Below are 20078 nucleotides of genomic sequence, written 5' to 3'. Positions count from 1 at the left end.
GATATCAGACTTGATCTCAATCTTTAATCGCACATTGCTTCTACTCTAATTTCTAAGGGAAGGGCAATCTGATTTTTTTTTTCCATAAATCTTCCCATAATTTAAATCAGCATTAATAGAAAGCCTTGCAAGCAAAAGTGAAAACGGTTAAGCACCTTCATTTGCAGCAGGTTCAGTGGCCGGACTTTACGATGCTGAAAACAAGCGGGTATTGGTTGCTTTAAATGCTCCTGCTGTGGAGTCTAATCATTGCTGTTTGGCAAACAGTTGGACTCCAAATGGGCCTGTGGGTGACTATATTCATGATTGGTCTGCATACCATACTTAACATGATGCTGTGCTGCCCTGTTATGTGGCAAACAAAAATGTGTTGTAAACTTTGCTGTAGATTCATCGTAATAAACACTCTTTTTGCAGTTTTGTGTAATCGGCGGAATCCTAATTGGCATTTAATCTAACAATAAATTGGTCAGATAAGCCATGTTTTAAGAAACTGTGCAAAAACTATTTATGTACTTTTGGAATGATTTTAATTAAGTAATTTATTTTTTGTCCAGTCATGCATCCCATCTTATGAATGGTCTTTTTCCAGATTTTAGATGGTATCCATGGTCTGCACCATCATGACCTCACAAAATGTCTTTTTTGGCCATAACTCAAGAATTCATCAGTATGATTTTATTTATACCAATTAACTGACAGCATAGTGTTAAACAAGGAGTCCTCCTAGCTGCTTGTTTTTATCTATGATGTTCCTAAAGACTGATAAGTAAATATCATGGCGTATGATGGATGTGGATATTTGCTGTTTGCTGGTTTGCTTTGGTTTTGGTCACACAAACCAAGCTAAGGTCCGGCTCCTCTTGGCTGCAGGAGAGAGTTCAGTAACGCGGTCGCACTGCTCAGTGCCCTCACAGTTCGAAGACGAGCCGTCACCGGTTTCCAGCCTGCGTTTGGCCCGTTGTTCTGTGGGGGGCGTGCTGCTTGCAGAGCTCTGGGGAGACTGGCTCAGCACCCAATGGGCCGGAGAGCCAGCCTGTTCGGAAGTTCTGCTGCTTGGGGACAACCACTGTTTGATAGTGGGCGGAGTTCTGTGCCGAACAGCTGCAGTTTTAGAGTCCTGTGAGCGGTTGGGTGTAGTGGTGCTGGAAGAAAGGGGCAGGGCGGCTCCACTGGGAGCACAGGCTGCAGGCTGAGGTGAGGCTATGCCACCAAGGCTCACTCTCCTCTGGGGCTTGGCAGGGGTTGTCTCAGCTGGAATGGAAGGCCCTTAACAGCAGAATAAAGTAGTGTGAGTCCAGATGTGATCATGTTTTGTATTTAACTGCAGGACAGCAGTGATTTATGATGAAGCACAAATTCACATGCACATACTGTAAGTGAAACCTCTACGCTTTTATGACTATATGCTAGTTCTTCACAAGAATACATTGTAGGTGAAGCACTTACTTGGGAGAATCTTAGGACGTGCATGGCCTACTAGGTTAGCCTCTCCTAATGAGGACTGCACTTCATCATTTTCTCGGTGAAGTCGCCAGATGCGCACGGTGTGGTCATCGGAACAGGAAGCAATCTGCCAACAGAGCAGAGGGCTTTATACAGAAGCTCATTAAATCGAATAAAGTCAGAGCGCCCCGCATCTTCCAGCAAAGTGCAGCTGGTTCAGGTGCTTCTCGGCTCATTAAAACTCCTCCAATTCACAGCAGTGTTCATACTTGTATAACCACTCAAGTCTTACCTTAGTGAAATCTGTCGGACACCATGCAACAGACGTCACTTCCTCACTATGACCTTGAAGCGTCATGGGAGGAAGTTCAGGATTGGAGATCTGAAATGTAACAAAAAAATGTTCAAAAACCTTAAATTCGCAGTTCCTCAACACCAGAAAACCCCCAGAGTGAAAATAAAGCAATTTTTATTACGTCAGGTAAAATATAACCGAGAACGCACCTTCCAAATGTACGTGTGGTTGTCACTCGAGCCGCTGGCCAAAAACTGGTCATCTGGGCTAACGCTGGACTTTACATAAAACGAGGAGTTCTGGTGACCGCTGAAAACTGCCACTGTGGATGAAACATAATTCTTAAAAATGACAAAATATTCACAAAGATCAGAGAACAAACAAGTCTAAGGACAATCAAATAAAAGGATAAAATGTACAGTACTGTGTATATAACAATAAAAAGAGAAATGCTGAACTTTCCTCTAGTTTCTGTACATTTAGTAACACTTTCCTCTTTCGTTTCCATTAAAAAACTGTCATGATGCATTTTGAAATGGTTTCCTGTATTGCAACCTGTCAAACAGCACCTATCCCACTGCTATTCAGAACTTCAGATCAGACTTTAACACGTAACAGTAGAAAACAAAGCATCTATGGCTTTTATTTGCATCAAGAGGCTTCTGCTGCTGGATGCTTTGCTCCCATAACAAAGCGCATTAGCGCCATCTAGTGATGAATGGGTGACTGGAAAAAAAGACCTATTCTACTCTAGTGCACATACACGCACTGTTGAGCCAGAGCGAGGAGCTTCTTTACCTGGTGTCGTTTTTATTCCGCAGACACTGAACATATAGATGCTGTCGTCTGTGCAGTTACACATCACGTTGGCTCTCGCGGAGTCCAGAGCGAGTCCGGAATATCCTGCAGCACGTCAAAAAGACAGCTGGGTTATTTGTGTGTTATTTGCACATTTCAGGTAAAGGTGATGCTTGGCATGTTAGGGAACTAACCCAGCCGCGTCCGCGTGCAAGAACCTGGATACGGAAATGTCTGCAGGGGTACAGGATCATGACGGTGTGCAGTGTAGTTCTTCCTCAAATCCCACATCTTGATTACTCTGATAAAGGGAATTGAAGGAGACAGAAAATGATCGAGAATGTCTGGTAACGGCTCTTATAAATGTGAAAAAGGTGACAAGAAGCCTTTCTTTTCTTACCCGTCAACAGCTCCCGAAGAGATGAGGGTGTGCTGATCCCTGAACAAAACCACTGTAACGCTCTGCTGGGAGTCCTGCAAATAAGATGGAGTAGCTAAAGATTAGATTTCCATTTGCAGCATCGCTCTTTTCATTCCATTAAACGGCTGATTGTCGAGAAAACTCACCACGCTCGGAGCCATGCCGCGCATGCCGCCCCGTCTCTTCTTCGTTTTAGAGGGAGGGTTGGTCTCTGCTTTGTTGTGAGCTCCGCTGATCTGGTTCACCTGTCTGTAGAAACCATCTGAGGGAAAGACATAAGTTTGATTATTGTTGTGGCATTTTTCATAAATTCAACTAAAGAAACAGGAAAAAATAAGTGTTTTTGCAACAGGCTGCTAGTAACAAAGTGGCTAAAGATATGATTTAAAATTTATTGCTAAATTGTCTATTACTGTTCCGATCAATACCTTTTTTGCTGCACCTCATGTCCCAGATCATAATATTTCCATCTCTGGCTCCAGTAGAAAACACAGCTGCGTGACAAAAGAAAATGTATTAATCACATGATACAACAATATATCATCAATGCACAGCCAACACAGTGTTAGCTCAGTAAAAGGTATACCTTTCTCCTCTGGTGCGAATGCAACAGACTTAAGACTGCAGAGGTGGCCCTTGAAGCTGCCTAACAACTCTCCAGACTTCACATCCCAGAGCCTGGCCATCTGGTCACCCGCAGCAGTTACCTGAAGAGATCACAGATGACCAAAGAATAATAAGAAAAGGCTTCAGAGTTTTTAATGGGTTCCAACAAAATAAAGAACAACAAAAAACCCCAAAAATTAGTAATCCCAGGTAAGGCAGATGCAATTACATGAGTCATGCATTTGAGGGTGACACAAAAAAATCTGACTTTCTGCAATTCTCTGACTAAACAGAATGAATTTGCACTTACTAACTGAGGCTCCCCTGGCATCCAGGCGATATCAAAGACAGCATTCTCATGAGCCAGCCATGCTGCAAGGTTAACACACTTTTAGCCACCAACATTTCAAAATACGTGGCATGACAATTATGAACACAAGTCACAAGAATACCTTTAAGAAGTGGATATTCACGGCTCTCTGTGTTGTAGAGCCTAACAATGCCTTCTTCATTAGCTGCTGCGAGGATGTTCTGCAGGTCCCTGGCTGAAAACAAACAGGAGAAAAGAGACACTGCAGTTAGACAGATTAATGACAACAGGGCCTTGCTCTCTCTGCACTTACAACGATAAGCACAAATGAATTACCAGAGGAGAAAGCTAATCCAAACGGTGGCACAGAGTCGCCAAGGTTCCCATAGGAGATATGTTCATCATGTCGGACGCATCGGTAGCCTTCAAGCAGGGAACTCAGAGGGTACCTGGACCGGGGATCTGCAGGGAGAGCTGAAGAGAATGATGCATGGTCAGAGGAAGGACATCAATGAGACACAGCAGTAAAACTAACAGAAAAAGCATTGCAGATTTAAGAGGACAATCATCAGACCACTTTGAGCTGATATGAAGGCAACTGTAACTCAAATAATCACTTGTTACAATTAAGATATGCAGAAGAGCATCTCTGAGCATGCAACACATTGAACCTTGGAGTCATTGCAGCAGAAGACCACACCAGCTGCCGCTCCTGTAGGCCAAGAACAGGATCCTGGGGCTGCTATTCACACGGGATCATTTGTACTTGTGAACCGATCACGTCACGAAAGTCCAAACTAACGGTCCAGAGATTTGACTCATTGTCATTTTTAAAGCCTTCTTAGTAACAAACAAATCACCCCTGGCCTGCTATACTATACCAAAATAAGTAATAGACACCATTAAAAATAAAATAAATGAATAAACAAATAGAAGATTTGCTGGGTTTCATTATAAATGAATCAATGGGCAATTCCTATTTTATTTAACAGGAAAAAAATAGTATGTATTCTTTGAATTACCAGAAGATTTTGAGTTTTTCTTCTTTTGGGACCATTTACTATAATCACCTGTACCACTGATTTCCTTTCCGATCCGATACCAAGTAAAATTCAGGGTGGTATCGGCGATGCTGATCCGATACTCTGTACAAAACTTAAGGTTTCATTGCATTACATAATACAATATATAATTGTATTATGTAATTGTAATAGTAACATAACCATATTGCTTCATAATGATTAGAGGACATCAGACAACTTGTTTGTTTTGCTTAATAATGCAGAATAATCATATAGAAATAAAAAATAAAAAAAACTGACATTGTGCGCTATTTGAGCATGTTGCCTGCCTGCAGCACTAAAGGACTCTGCGAGAGACGTCTGTCTCGCCCTAGCAGCACCTTTCCCTGTCCTCCTCTTCAGTTCGCCTCAACATAAGCTTATCATATTCTGTGATGTGATTTACTCAGAGGTGTTTGACGAGGTCAGTGGTGTTGCCACAACAACGTGTCCACACAGGACTCTGTTTGCGCGCAGCCATTGTTGTGAGTGTGCACGCCAGGGGCTGCGACACATTTATAAAGCCGTATTCCGCATATGGCTATGAAAGGCGTAAGAGGAAGTAGTTCCTTCCAAATTAGACGATCCGAATTGTATAGTTTCTTTCCACTGCGTTCATTTTAATGGAAAAACTACAAATTTACCCCAGAGTTCTAAAATATCGATATTATAATATGAGAATCGATTCTAGAACATAAATTGCTGGTATCGGAAGAATCGATATTTCAGTATCGATCCGCACACCACTAATTGTTGGTGTGCCACCAGTTAAGAGTCTGAACAGCCCGACAAAGACATTCACGAAGAAAGTAGAATTAAACGTTAAAGTCCACACTGAAGGCAAAAGAAAAGCAAGTGCAAATGATACTCTAGGAGCCCTCTTGGCAGCATGACTCCTCGAAACATAAAGCAGAGATGTTAGACTGCATTATCTTCCATGTTAGACTAGCTAAAGCCCAGCCATGGCCGCGCAAATAACCCATCCCTGTCTCACCATTCTGCCTCCGTCTGCCCACTCCTCTGTCCACCACTGAGCGGAAAAGCATCCCTGCACTGCAGCACAACTCGATCCAAAGGCTTTTGTATAAAAACGTAACGTTTTCCTCGATGTCAAGCTTCTGCCGGTCCGCTTTCTGTGCCGAAGCTGGGGTACTATTTCCCACGAAGAGATCGTCCGAGCAGAAGGACTGAATTCCCCGCTAAACTTGCGTTACGCGCAACCATTGGTGGAAACGGCGACTTCCTGAGCAGGAGCGCTTCTGCTTCCGCTTTCTTTGTAAACTTTCCCACCATAACTGGAGAAGGAGACGCCCCTTCAGCATAAATAAATATTTTTAAAACGATTAAACTAATAACTAGTCCCTCTTTGCATAGCACGTTTATCCTGTTAGACAGTTGTTAGTTTAGTAAATACACTTTGGTGTATACAACCACTGCCAAACTGCATGTAGATGGTGCATTTAGTGGTGCAAGTATAATTGGAAGTTGTGTGACAACACACAATTTCAGGTTGTGCGCAGTGTTGAACTAGAAATTGAATATCTGTGACTGCAACAAAAGTTATGAAAATCACACGTAAAAATGTTCTTTTCAACAGAAGCACTAAAGTAACAACTGGCGTTTTATTATGAAAGTCAATCTCCAGACCGGATGTTCTGTCTCTGTATCCTCAGTGTTTTCCTGAATGCCGCCTGAACAGTGAAATGCTAACATCTCATGAGTGTATCTTCTTTTAAGGAGTAAAAACTGCACAGTAATGTCGCTCTCCACCGCACGCTCATTCCTGTCAGTGGCTTGTTATGGCGAACAGGAGCTCGACGCTAACTCCGCTCTCATGGAGCTGGACAAAGGTGTGTTAGCTCGCTGGCTAAAGACTTAGCAAATGGTTCATTGATTGTGTTCAATCCATCTCTGCATTTTCTTGTTTTCAACTTTAGACAGCTCTCACCTCATTGGTTAAGCTGCTGAAAAGTCGACCCCATCTCAGCCAGTCTGCAGTGGAATTCCTGCTCGGCCAGCTCCACTTGTCCTGCGACTCCTCTCGTGTTCTCATGTGTCACGCTCTGGCGGCCATCGCCACCCACCTGCCTGTGCTGGGGGACGGTATGCTGGGGGATCTGGTTGATCTCTACCGGGTGGCCAGTCACTCGTCCACCGATAAGCAGCAGGAGCTTCTGGTGAGAGATGTGCAAGGGTTCACGCATCAGCTGATGTGAGACTAAATGATACATGATGCAGTTTTATTTAGCCTTCATGTTTTAATAGAAGGTAGAGGAACCTCACAGGAGCATCCTGTTAATATTTACCTCCTTGTTTTACTGCCTTTACATATCGCCGATCTCTAGAGTTTCACACTCATCGCCCCCTACTGTCACTGCTGCAGGTTTCCTTGGCAACAGTGATTTTTGTTGCAAGCCAGTCGTCTCTGTCAGCCGAAGTGAAGACTGTCATCAAACAGCAGCTGGAGAACGTTGCTAACGGCTGGACGGTGTATCGCATTGCACGGCAAGCCTCGCGCATGGTGAGATCTTTGGATCAAAACGGTGTTGCAAACAGCCACGAAGTGCCTCGGATCTCCGGCAAGATGATTATTTTCTTATCGTTCACCTGCAGGGATGCCACGAGTTCTCCAGCGAGCTGTACCAGTGTGTGCGGACTCGTGTGGCCTCGGAGCACTTCTACTTCTGGCTGAGCAGCCTGAAGGAGTTCTCCCAGGCTGAGCAGTGCCTGAGTCACGTGGAAGACGGGGACTACAGCGGAGCCATGAGCGCCATCGCAGAGGCCTTGCGCTCCTACCAAAAGGGCATCGCCTCCCTCACAGTCAGTTAACTGCCAGGCATCTGCTTGTCAAAAAGCATTAATACTGTTTATCTATCACCAGTGACAGGATGCTGAGAGCTGCTGATAGCCAGTGTGGAGAGGGGTGCCATTAGAGCTGATTTCAAAGCAACTCTAACTGCTAATGACGTGACTCACCTAGAATCTCGTTAGATCAACTCAAGCCGCGCCACTATTTAACTGCTGTGTCCTTATTTATCTGATTAATCCCTCCCTGCAGGCTGCCAGCACTCCTCTGAGCCCGCTCACATTCCAGTGCGAGTTCATTAAGCTCCGGATCGACACCCTGCAAGCTTTGTCGCAGCTCATTTGTACCTGCAACAGTCTGAAAACCAGCCCTCCTCCCGCCATCGCAACCACCATCGCCCTCACTTCAGGAAATGAGCTGCAACGCTGTGGCCGCATCTCAATGCAGGTGACATGCTGAACTTTGGCCTGAGAGGAGTGGACTCCCTTTTATTTATGTACTTATTTTGAATTTGTGGTTACAGCATGTCAAAGGTCACTATTTAGGCTTTCTGTTAATGCACCAGCAAACTGGAGCAGATTGTTCATCATGCTGAAGAGGTATTTGCTTTTAATTAGGAGGTAAATTTGATTTAAGGTCAGTGTTCAATATAGTTTTCCCTTTTGGGCCTCCGGGTCAGTAGCTCAGTTTTACTTGGATCTTTTCACTGGACGACAAAAAGCCAGTATAATTATTTTATTTGCCTAGCTTTATGGACATTATGGACATTATGGACAATGCCAGACATCCTCTGCACACGGCCATTAACAACCAGAAGAGTCTGTTCAGTGACAGGTTGCTTCTCCCAAAGACAAGAACTAACAGACTTAAAAACTCCTTTGTCCCACACGCCATCAGACTGTTTAACTCCTCTCTGGAGGGGAGAGGGAGGGGAAACAGGAGGACAAAGGAGGGGGGAACAACTAAGCTGTAGTGCCTCTTCACCTCACTGTGCAATACCTTGTGCAATACTTTTGTAAATAGTCAACGGTGCAATAGACTCAATACTTGAAATGTGCAATTCACTTGTATTTTTATTTTTATTCCTATTTATTCTATTTATCCCCTTCGTATATTTTATTTATATTGTCTCTGTATTTATATATATGTGTGTGTGTATAACTCTGTAACTTCTGTCGGTGCTGTGCTTTTTTGGAAATCGAATTTCCCAGAGGAACCCACCCGAGGGATTAATAAAGTTCTATCTTATCCTATCTTATCCTATCTTATCTTATCTTATCTTTATCTAGAGGAATAAAAGCATAGTTGTGAAGCTGCGATGCGTTTCTCTTCTCTCCAGATGAAGGTGTGCATGGATGAGTTCAGAAGTCTTGCTGCTCGCTATGCTGACTTACACCAGTCGTCGTTTGATGCAGATTATGCAACCCTTCGCAATGTGGAGTTGTATCCTTAAACGCACATCATCATACTTTTATACTTTCCTTCTTCTCTCTCTCTTTTTTTTTTCCTTTTAAATATCATCTCATAACTTATGTCCTTAAGTTTTCTTTAACTGTTTGCCCAGACAACAGCAGAGCTGCTTGCTCGTCTCCCACGTGATTGAAGCTTTGATACTGGACCCACAGGCTGCCAGGTGAGGGCTGCTCTGAGTGTCAACAAATAATTTGATTTGAATGGATCTAGTTTAGATTGTGTTGAGTTTTTCTGTACCGGAGTTACTATAGTTTTGTGTTTTCTTTACTTTTAGTTTCCAGATTTCTTGTTTGAGTTTAGTTTTGTTTCAGCCGTAAAAGGCATTATTGTCACCCTGCTGGCCAGCCGGGCAATGTGGATATCCAAGTTTGTGAATGCGATAACTCCAGAACGAGGCAACATAGGAGTCTCAAATTGATACCATAGGCATATCTAGAAAAATCTCGGACAAGTTTGAATCTCAGCGATCAGGTTTTCTGAAAATCTTGTAAATACAGTCATTCGAGAAGGAAGTTGCCTCAGATTTTCAAAACGATACCACAGGTGTATCTTCTAGAATAGTCCAGATCTTCTGTTGTTTGAATATGTTTAGTTTCAGTCCAGTTTTTGACTTTCAGTGGTAGTTTTAGTGTTTTTAGCTATTGTTGCATGGAGGACGTGTGTCAAAGACTAGGTTTATGAAAATCTGCACATATATTACAATGAAAACACCACCACATTAAAGCAGTAGACTCACAGACTGGTAGACCTTCAGAGTATCAGATAACATGTCCATCAGTGCCTCATCAGGCAATTTGTCATCGAATTTTTTTTACTAAACTAACAAATGTGAAACTAAGGATTTTTCCTCTATATTTTGGTTTTATTTTATTAGCTTTCAGCATCACATGTAGAGGTAGCCCTTTATAAGCTGCACACAGATGTATGACAGTGTAATAAAAGTAAATGCACCTTATTTTATTTGACAAAAGCTCCTCCACTGGACCGTGTACTCGACTGATCTGCAGAGAAAGCGCTTTGCAGCAACAGGTCCCTTCTGTGAATTCCCCCGACATGTCTTCCATCTGTTTCTGTAATGTAGTTTTCAGGAGTACGGCACTGTGGGGTCTGTCCAGACGGAGAGCGAATATGAGCGACGGATGATGTCGGTCTTTAACCACGTGCTGGAGGAAGCGGAGAGCCTCACCAAGAAACACCCTCCTGTCTCACATCTGGTAAGATTAACACTTGGTACTTCATCATCGATGGTCTGGTACTAATGCCACAGACAAAGGAGTTAAAAATCCCAAATTGTGTGGATGAAATTATGTTTCTTTAGTCAGTCCGTGACTGTTATTTGTTAATGTTTTTTAACAAAATCTAAAGAAACGTCTTGTTTGCAGTTTTGTAATATTTCACACAGTTTGTGCAGAAACTCGTGCATGGCTTCATTCCAGGTACTCCGGCTTCCTCCCACAGACAAACACATGCTTGATAGGTTAACTGGTGATTCTAAATTGGCCGTAGGTGTGAATGGTTGTCCATCTCTCAGTGTTAGCCCTGTGAAAGACTGGAGAGTGTCACAGGGCGGTCTCCATAACTCCAAGTTGGATCAGTGGGAGGTGATGGATGGATGAATATGTAGAAACACTGAAAACATTACAATAATTAGAAATATAACCCCAAATATTAGAAGGGTTCTCAGGGGCTGACAACAAATGGTCTGGATATACTGTAGCTCTGACAAAGAGTCTGTGTTACCTTATTTAACCCTAGGACTTTAGTGTTCTTTTTGAACATCTCATAAACAAACACAGACAAACAACCAAAATCTATAATGTTAAAAGCAAAAAAAGCAAATTTTGCGGGGCTGCAAACTACCTCACATAACTTTCCGTGAACCTGTCGCACCAACAGATAAAGTCCGGTTAAAAAAATAAAATAAAAAATTGGAGAACTTTCATATTACAGTAGAGCGAGGGTCATAAAGGACCCCATTCAGTTGCTTTAAGGTTGGGGGAAAAAAATGGAAATGACAAAAATGAAGTGGGAGCAAATGATGAAAATGTGTTGCTTGTTTTTTCAGCACACCAGCTGTCTCTGTGATGCTGTCATAGCTTTGCTGAAGGTGCCGCTGTCTTTCCAGAGATATTTCTTCCAAAAGCTGCAGTCCACCAGCATCAAGGTAACTGTTTTTAGTTGGTTTAAAGAGAAAAGCACAATAATGATATGCATATTCTAAGGCACAGTCACCACAGGCTGTCTTCCCCCAAGCTAGCTGCTTATTGGACTTGGATAATAAGATTGATATCGCTTAGGAGTAGATATGTAGCTAATACAGGGAGACGGCAGGCTCAGCTCAGGACAAAGACTGGAGACGAGGTAAAATCTGCCTGCCAGCACTTCTAAAGCGCACTAATTCATATATTATGTAAAATCACCTCTCTGTGTTTTTATGGGGATTATGTGCTGGACTGTTTCTTGGCTGGGCTTCTTGGAAAGCAGTGCGTCGAGCCAAGAAATAGTCCAGGAAATAGCCCGCTGTAAGAGGAACGCATGAGACGTTTCCACAGTGTCACTTTAGTATTTTAACGTGTACATCTCTCTTGGCTGTTTTGGCCGATAAGGTGGGTGTTCATCAGAGGAAGGAAGACATTCTTCCTTTGGTACTCTGAAGGTTTATGTGTGTTGTGTTTTTTCCAGCTCGCCCTTTCACCATCCCCGCGAACACCGAGCGAGCCAATCCCAGTGCAGAACACTCAGCAGCTGACCTTGAAGGTGGAGGGTGTGGTGCAGCACGGCTCAACTCCGGGACTCTTCAGAAAGATCCAGTCAGTCTGTCTTAATGTTACCTCAGTTCTTCAGAGCAAGACGGGACCTGACTACAAGGTGTGTGGCCTCAGTCAAAGTTTTTTTATGTACTTAGTTTGTATTGACACTTAAACAACTTAGACGTCACAAATCTTTTTTTCATTGCCACTTTTACAATTGTTGCGACAGAGTACAATGCTAAACACAGATTTGTAAACTCTCTCTTTGTTGTTTAAATATCATAAAAATAGGTCTCCATGTCCTCATAAAGAGCATGTTATTGGTTCTAAAAGACGAATTTCCCAAACACTATCCAGCCACATATATGTTGCAGGATATAGTTTCCACTATTGTCAATAGTAATAATTACAGATGACTGCAAATGAGTCCCAGTTTAACACAGTCAAGTGGATTTTTGATTTTGTATTTTTAAGTTACACCAGAAACTGAGATTCATCAGAGCAGGCAACTTTTCCCAGGCTTCTAGAGACTACAGTGGGGCAAAAAAAGTATTTAGTCAGCCACCGATTGTGCAAGTTCCCCCACCTAAAATGATGACAGAGGTCAGTAATTTGCACCAGAGGTACACTTCAACTGTGAGAGACAGAATGTGAAAAAAAAAATCCATGAATCCACATGGTAGGATTTGTAAAGAATTTATTCGTAAATCAGGGTGGAAAATAAGTATTTGGTCAATAACAAAAATACAACTCAATACTTTGTAACATAACCTTTGTTGGCAATAACAGAGGTCAAACGTTTACTATAGGTCTTTACCAGGTTTGCACACACAGTAGCTGGTATTTTGGCCCATTCCTCCATGCAGATCTTCTCGAGAGCAGTGATGTTTTGGGGCTGTCGCCGAGCAACACGGACTTTCAACTCCCGCCACAGATTTTCTATGGAGTTGAGGTCTGGAGACTGGCTAGGCCACTCCAGGACTTTCAAATGCTTCTTACGGAGCCACTCCTTTGTTGCCCGGGCGGTGTGTTTTGGATCATTGTCATGTTGGAAGACCCAGCCTCGTTTCATCTTCAAAGTTCTCACTGATGGAAGGAGGTTTTGGCTCAAAATCTCACGATACATGGCCCCATTCATTCTGTCCTTAACACGGATCAGTTGTCCTGTCCCCTTGGCAGAAAAACAGCCCCATAGCATGATGTTTCCACCCCCATGCTTCACAGTAGGTATGGTGTTCTTGGGATGCAACTCAGTATTCTTCTTCCTCCAAACACGACGAGTTGAGTTTATACCAAAAAGTTCTACTTTGGTTTCATCTGACCACATGACATTCTCCCAATCCTCTGCTGTATCATCCATGTGCTCTCTGGCAAACTTCAGACGGGCCTGGACATGCACTGGCTTCAGCAGCGGAACACGTCTGGCACTGCGGGATTTGATTCCCTGCCGTTGTAGTGTGTTACTGATGGTGACCTTTGTTACTTTGGTCCCAGCTCTCTGCAGGTCATTCACCAGGTCCCCCCGTGTGGTTCTGGGATCTTTGCTCACCGTTCTCATGATCATTTTGACCCCACGGGATGAGATCTTGCGTGGAGCCCCAGATCGAGGGAGATTATCAGTGGTCTTGTATGTCTTCCATTTTCTGATGATTGCTCCCACAGTTGATTTTTTCACACCAAGCTGCTTGCCTATTGTAGATTCACTCTTCCCAGTCTGGTGCAGGTCTACAATACTTTTCCTGGTGTCCTTCGAAAGCTCTTTGGTCTTGGCCATGGCGGAGTTTGGAGTCTGACTGTTTGAGGCTGTGGACAGGTGTCTTTTATACAGATGATGAGTTCAAACAGGTGCCATTCATACAGGTAACGAGTGGGGGACAGAAAAGCTTCTTACAGAAGACGTTACAGGTCTGTGAGAGCCAGAGATTTTCCATGTTTGAGGTGACCAAATACTTATTTTCCACCCTGATTTACGAATAAATTCTTTACAAATCCTACCATGTGAATTCATGGATTTTTTTTCCACATTCTGTCTCTCACAGTTGAAGTGTACCTCTGGTGCAAATTACTGACCTCTGTCATCATTTTAAGTGGGGGAACTTGCACAATCGGTGGCTGACTAAATACTTTTTTGCCCCACTGTAGCTACAGCTTCCTGTTTCTTGTTCTGCAGCTGCAGCCCATTTGCTTCACTGTTGTGCAGTCAGAGATGCTCTTCTGCATGCAAGTCCGACCCCTGACACCTTGCTGCGTATATCCCTGCTCTCTCCTCTCCTCTTTCCTGTCTACTCTGCACTACCCGACTTTCAAATAAAGGCGAAAAGCCCAAAAATACAGCTTAACTTTTGATGCTCTGATGCTCAGTTCGAACTCAGAGGTTGTCTTGATGACGTCTGCATGCCTAAATGCATCGAGATGATGCTATCTGGTTGGCTGATTGGATGTTTTCATTACTGAGCAGCAGAACGTGTATCTAACAAAGCAGCTTAATAGACGTTAGCGTTGCTGTGAGTAATGAGCTTGTGATTTCTCTGAGGTGCTGTCTAGTTCACTATGTTTAAGAAAGGTCAGAGATCTTCTCAGCTGATCTCTAAAACTGGACAACTCACTACAACATAGTTTAGATGGATTAAATGGCACAGATTAGACCAGTTTGACCAGTATAAACGTTTTAAACAGTTTTTTTCCCATTTCAGATTCCACTAGATACTAAAACAAATGAGATCAAGCAGCGTGTGGAGCCCCACAACGACTACTTCAGCACCCAGTTCCTGCTGAATTTCTCCATCCTGGGCACCCACACCGTCACCGTGGAGGCCTCTGTGGTGGATGAGAGCGGCATAGAGTGGAAGACGGGGCCCAAGACGACGGTGTCAGTAAAGTCTCTGGAGGACCCGTACTCCCAGCAACTCCGTCACCAGCTGCAGCAGGGCGGAGCTCAGCCCGCGCCACAGAGGAGCACATACACTCGCTTCTAGTAGCGCTTACAGTTTGACCTTCTGCACTTGACCTTGTAGAAATTAAATATGTACATATTTTTTAATGATTAAAATACCAAATTGATTTAAATAATAACTTAGTGTGGTTTTTTTTTTTTGAACACTTTATTTTTTTAACTCATCTATTTTATCTATGCTCATCTATGCTCATCTTTATATCTTTTGCTGTCTGGATAACATCAAAATGCCTAATTTAATGCAGCTTTTTAATTTTTCACATATTCTCAAATAGGATTTCTTGCGTGCAGTAGCCTCTCTGGGATAGTTTAATGCTAAACGTCCTTGGATTTAGCGTCCTACATACATGCAGTTGCACAGACAGCCAACAGGGGGCAGCCCATAGTAATTAACGGAGCATCTTCATTTGAAGACCATTACAATCTGTGCTGTCAGCCTCATATTTATCTAAATGACTGGTCTATAACATCATATTTAACACTTTCTTGATAGTTTAGCGTTTTAAATTTTTACCCCTCAGTTGACTTTCCTGTTATGTTCATCAGCATTTAAGCACCTAAAAGTGAGCTATAATTATTTTAAACTTTTATAATGTTATTAATTTTGCGCTCACAACGTTCCTAAAATACCATAACGCTGTTTCTAATCCTAGAGAAGAAAAGGCAAAGCCTGTTAAAAAATAATAATTATAAAATATCCACAACCAAATGTGAGCTTAAAAACTAACTGGAAATGTGCCGAGATGACTTCAGATGTAGTCATAAGATTTTTTAAATTTATTATTTATTTTTGTGGTCGTAGACTGAAACCAACCATCAGCACTTCGGAGTCTGCGCACTCAGACTACTGGCAGGCGTCAGATGATCAAGCGAGAAGCGCTTAAAAAACAACAACATCCGCTTTTGGTTTTCAAAATCAAAGTGCCTCGATGACCTCATTGTGCAATAGAAATTCAAATTAGTTTCTAGTTCACATTGAACTAGTGTGGCAATGATTACAATATTATTATCATCATCATTAGTAGTAGTGGTAGTATTGTAGTATATATAACATTATTCCATAATATAGGTAATATTTTATTGAACTAATAAAAGTATTAAAAACAAAAAACAAGAATAAGTAGAGTATGATCACATGACCAGAGCAATAAACATTTAAGAATACAGTTCATATTATAAGTTCAAGATATTTAATTATGGAGAATTTAAAAAAAAAAAAAAAGTGTAAAAAATAAAATAAATGTGAAAATTTATTTTATACAAGATCTGGCCAAACAATAAATGTTTAGAAACATTTAATTTTCTTAATACAAGAGCCCAACATTTCATTACACAAAAAAGTTAGAAATGATTTATTATGGCAAAAACTAAACAGTAAAAGAAACCATATACATAAATGTATGTAAAACATCCTCACAGGACAACACCATCAACATTAAAGCTTTTCATAACTCTGCGAAAAGAATACATTTAAAAATCTAATATATTCAGGTATAAAAATTGCACAAATAAATATGGAGAAAAAAAAGCTCAAAGATTAAAAACATGATGATTATGTGACAATGATCTGTTTGTAACTTTGTAAATAATCAGACATTTGAATCTTTAGTGAACTAATCAAGACTTATTCGTTGGAACCTACATCCTTTTTAGTAACCAGCGTGATCTGACTAGGCAGGATATTGTCAGGTGTTTTGTTTCCGTTTTTATATGGATGATCTTCCTAAAACATTAGACAAAGTGAATACTGGAAGTATGATGGGGGGTCTTGTTAATCATCCAATATAGGCTGATCGTTGTTCCAGCAGCTGCTCGGGGTTTACTTAATTTATAATTTGTTGAGTTAAACTCTAAAAAAGTGCAATAATTTTTGCTAATTCTGTTTGGGTGATCATTGTTTAAATGTATAGACTATAGTCAGATATTTGGATAACAGGAATGATCTCTGTGATGATGATGATCATAATCCTTATCCCTCTGAAGCTACTACACCTCTGCACCTCATCCTTTCAGTGGACTGTGTAAAAAGGTCCACTGAGCTCTCTCCTAGATATCTTCATACTTCCACAGGTATGTCATATGGACCGTTCTGCTTTTCATCCTCTTAATAGCTAATCTCACTTCCTCTTTAGTAATCGTTTGCACTTCCTTATTTACTAACTTTCCTCCTTCTGTTATTACCTCTCTCTCTCAGGAGCTCCTCAAACTACTTTATCTTCTCAGTGAGGAATCCAACCTTATAAGAACATTTAACAATGTTAATCTACAAAAGTGACTAAATACTAAAGATAAGATAAGATACGAGGTTCCTGGCGTGGACATGTAAGGATTTTTAGTTAAGCCTTTTATTTTCATTTAATAGCATAATATCTAGACCAAAAAAAAAAGAAAAAAAAGCTGACTTCACTTTGTACGATTACTACTAAGAAGATTTTATTTTGAAGGCAGGATCATATCATTTCCGATCCTGTTGATCTTTTGTGTACATTGACGCGGTGTGATCGGCATCCGGAGAAAGACAACGGCTCTTGGAAGCTAGAGACGAGAAATCGCTGATCTTTGTATTTGATGTGTACCTGCGGTGCATATTTTAAGGCGCGTTTGTCTAACGATCAGGGCTGATCCCAACAGGCCTCCCCTCGTCGGCTGAGCCGCCTCTCGTCAATATTCGCTAATGGGAGGTCGGCTAACTTGACGATGACGATGATGGTGATGATGATGATGCATCAGAGGATTTATCCCGGTGTCTGACTGAGATGGAGCCAGCGGCGCTCGAGTGGAGTCGCTTGCTAGCCAGCTAGCGAGCTAACGGTGCCCTCCGGGATTGAGCGTGTTCCCAAGCAGTCCGCGTTTTATAGCTAAATGGGTGCAGCCGCAGTTTTATCGCGCAGTATTTCCACCTTTGACCCCCACGTTTGATAGCCCGACCATGCCGACCTGCAAATACTGCTAACTTAACCTCCTGGGTTGGGTACACGTGACAGCGTTTATCTCGCTCCAACAATTAGCTGCACCTTCGGCCGTCCTTGGATGCTTCAGTGACGGTAACCGGGTGAGTAACATGAGCTACAGGACTTTTACTACTCAATTACAGGGGTCGGGCTATATTCTGGATGAGGCACACGGCTATTGCGCTTTGCAGGAGCCTCCAGACACCCAGCGTACGAGTTAACGTGTGTTATTGTCTCGTAAAACACTGGAGTGTTAAGTCTTAGCTTCCTATGCTGTGCGTGTCGGTCTATTTTGCAATAGTGCCAATATTTATTAACTAATCTCGTTATGCTAACTCACTCCACCGCTAGCTAGCATGTCATGAAGTACTCGACCGCGTCCTGAGCGGCTGGTCCTTTTATGGTGCTGTCTTTGCAAGGAAAACTGTAAAAGATTGGCCGCTAGCAGACTGTCGCTAAAGAAGAAGGAGCGGGCATATTTAAGAGTAAATCTTCATTATCAATACTGTGACTGCAGCGTCCAGGACGCGTGTGTTACATATAAATTCCGTGAAATAGCCTCAGCCGGTTAGCGGCAGACTCTGCTTGGTTTAGAGTGTGTGTACGGATGTGTGTGTAATAGCTATGAGTAAATTTGGGGATTGGTTCAGACAGTTTGTGTACAGTGAGGATAACGTGATGCAAGTTGCACACATGACTTGTTTCCTGTCTTGTGAAACAAGTCAGTAGGAGAGGCTAACTGCTGCCGTGCGTGTGTCCTTTTGCAGACGGTGTGTATCAGGATGGCACAGCTCTTGGATGGGGCCGGGAAACTGGTCTGGGTTCTCCTCAGATCCGTGCTCCGTTTCACTTTTATGTTCATCAACAACTGTGTAGCCATCCCATCCTACTGCTTGTACCTGATGCTGCTTCAACCCCTGAGAATATGGGACCGCTCCGTTTTCTGGCACATTGAAGGCATCATGTTCAAGTGGTTGCTGGCCATGGTGTCTTCATGGGGTTGGGTTGCAGGTTATACAGGTAAGATGTTTTTTTTTTTTTTTCCTCTTTTGTCATCCTGTGTGTGTGTGTGTGTGTGTGTGGGGATGATGGGTTCAGTGGTGACCATCTAATAATGCAGGAGCCTGCTCTAACACCAGTATGAGCTTCAAGTCTTTTCTTCACATAGGCCTGTTTTCTTCCAGGTCCTATGAGGTTACTTAAGAAGTTATTGCTATTGGGAAGATAATTTCAAAGTCTTCAAAAGCTAATAGAAGTATTCTGTTTGCTGTAGGGTAAAGTACACATTTTTAATGCTTAATGCATATAACATCAACCCAAAACCTGTTTGAGAGAAACAAATGCTTATTGCTGTGACTTAGATGTACTTACATGAAAGAGAGCGAGACAAGCATTGGCTAATACCGCCCAGCATCATGACAACTAAATATTGTGTAAACATGTTATTTAACAAACTTGGGGTTTGCTGAATGTCCTACTGTAAAACGTTGTAAAAGTTGATGTTTTGCATTACTGCTGAACCAAACCAAATCAAAAAGGGCATATTTTGCGTTGAAGCTGAACGGCCGTCATTTTCGCTTTGCATTTCATGTTTGATAGTTTTCACTGCTCGGACAGTGGTTGGCGAGAATTTGCAGAAAAATCAGCAAATTCCATGCAAACTACAGGTGAACTTCACAATCTGCTACTGGCCAAAGGAGTCACAGGTTTTCTGTGTGGTATACCACTTTGTGACCAACTTCACCTAGCAATAGCAAACTGGTTGTGGCATACACATTTTTCCATAGTGACCGATGGTTATCGTTGCGTCACTCGCCACGCTCTGGGCCGACATGAACGAGGCTTTAGCATTTGATTTCAAAGCACCTTCAGCAGGCACTTACGACTAGCAGAAGAATGCAATTTTTTCTGTAGCAACAGGTGGTTGCCAACTGGTCTCTTGGCCTGTGTAACTATGTTTTTATAATTTTTTTTTTTTATTTATTTATTTTTTATATTGGGCATGGACTGCAAAATAAAGGGCTGATATCAGCATTTACAAAAACAGTATGGCCATTTATGATACTGATATATTTGTTTGTTTGTAATATCTTTATTATGATAAATAGCAGAAGCATTTTAAAATCCTTCCACACTAGTTTTATATATATTTATATAGTTTAAAACTGATGCAGCGTCACAGGTTGATGTAAGACAGTAAATGGGGTA

At 42.1% G+C, this 20078-nt stretch overlaps 3 protein-coding genes across 4 annotated transcripts in view; 2 read left to right on the top strand and 1 right to left on the bottom strand.

Moving 5' to 3' along the window:
- Positions 1-513: 513 nt before the first annotated feature.
- LOC113006530 (denticleless protein homolog) lies at positions 514-6211 on the bottom strand. The gene is made up of 14 exons (XM_026142558.1): positions 5932-6211; positions 4213-4350; positions 4019-4111; positions 3877-3938; positions 3547-3667; positions 3389-3454; positions 3107-3222; positions 2940-3013; positions 2734-2840; positions 2540-2644; positions 1951-2063; positions 1739-1828; positions 1450-1573; positions 514-1269 (listed from the first exon to the last, which is right to left on the bottom strand). The coding sequence occupies exons 1-14, from the start codon at positions 5981-5983 to the stop codon at positions 833-835; spliced, it is 1698 nt and encodes a 565-aa protein (XP_025998343.1). The 5' UTR covers positions 5984-6211; the 3' UTR covers positions 514-832.
- A 352-nt stretch (positions 6212-6563) lies between these two features.
- Positions 6564-15032, top strand: LOC113006529 (integrator complex subunit 7-like). Its single transcript, XM_026142557.1, has 11 exons — positions 6564-6787; positions 6875-7114; positions 7321-7458; positions 7551-7757; positions 7996-8190; positions 9083-9186; positions 9308-9376; positions 10298-10430; positions 11282-11380; positions 11899-12084; positions 14660-15032. The coding sequence occupies exons 1-11, from the start codon at positions 6737-6739 to the stop codon at positions 14939-14941; spliced, it is 1704 nt and encodes a 567-aa protein (XP_025998342.1). The 5' UTR covers positions 6564-6736; the 3' UTR covers positions 14942-15032.
- A 2362-nt stretch (positions 15033-17394) lies between these two features.
- The window catches only part of lpgat1 (lysophosphatidylglycerol acyltransferase 1), a 65137-nt gene continuing 62453 nt past the window's right edge, over positions 17395-20078 (top strand). For both annotated transcript variants that reach the window (XR_003274601.1, XM_026193997.1), the window contains exons 1-2: positions 17395-17971; positions 18638-18890. Coding sequence is in view for 1 of the 2 variants with exons in the window: in XM_026193997.1 (XP_026049782.1) it covers positions 18653-18890 (238 nt within the window). In the remaining variant the exon portion in view is untranslated. The remainder of the gene's footprint in view (positions 17972-18637; positions 18891-20078) is intronic.

The sequence above is a fragment of the Astatotilapia calliptera genome, chromosome 15, assembly GCF_900246225.1.
Source record: "Astatotilapia calliptera chromosome 15, fAstCal1.2, whole genome shotgun sequence".
In the NCBI taxonomy this organism is placed as follows: domain Eukaryota; kingdom Metazoa; phylum Chordata; class Actinopteri; order Cichliformes; family Cichlidae; genus Astatotilapia; species Astatotilapia calliptera.
This window is presented reverse-complemented; position numbering and strand designations above follow the sequence as displayed.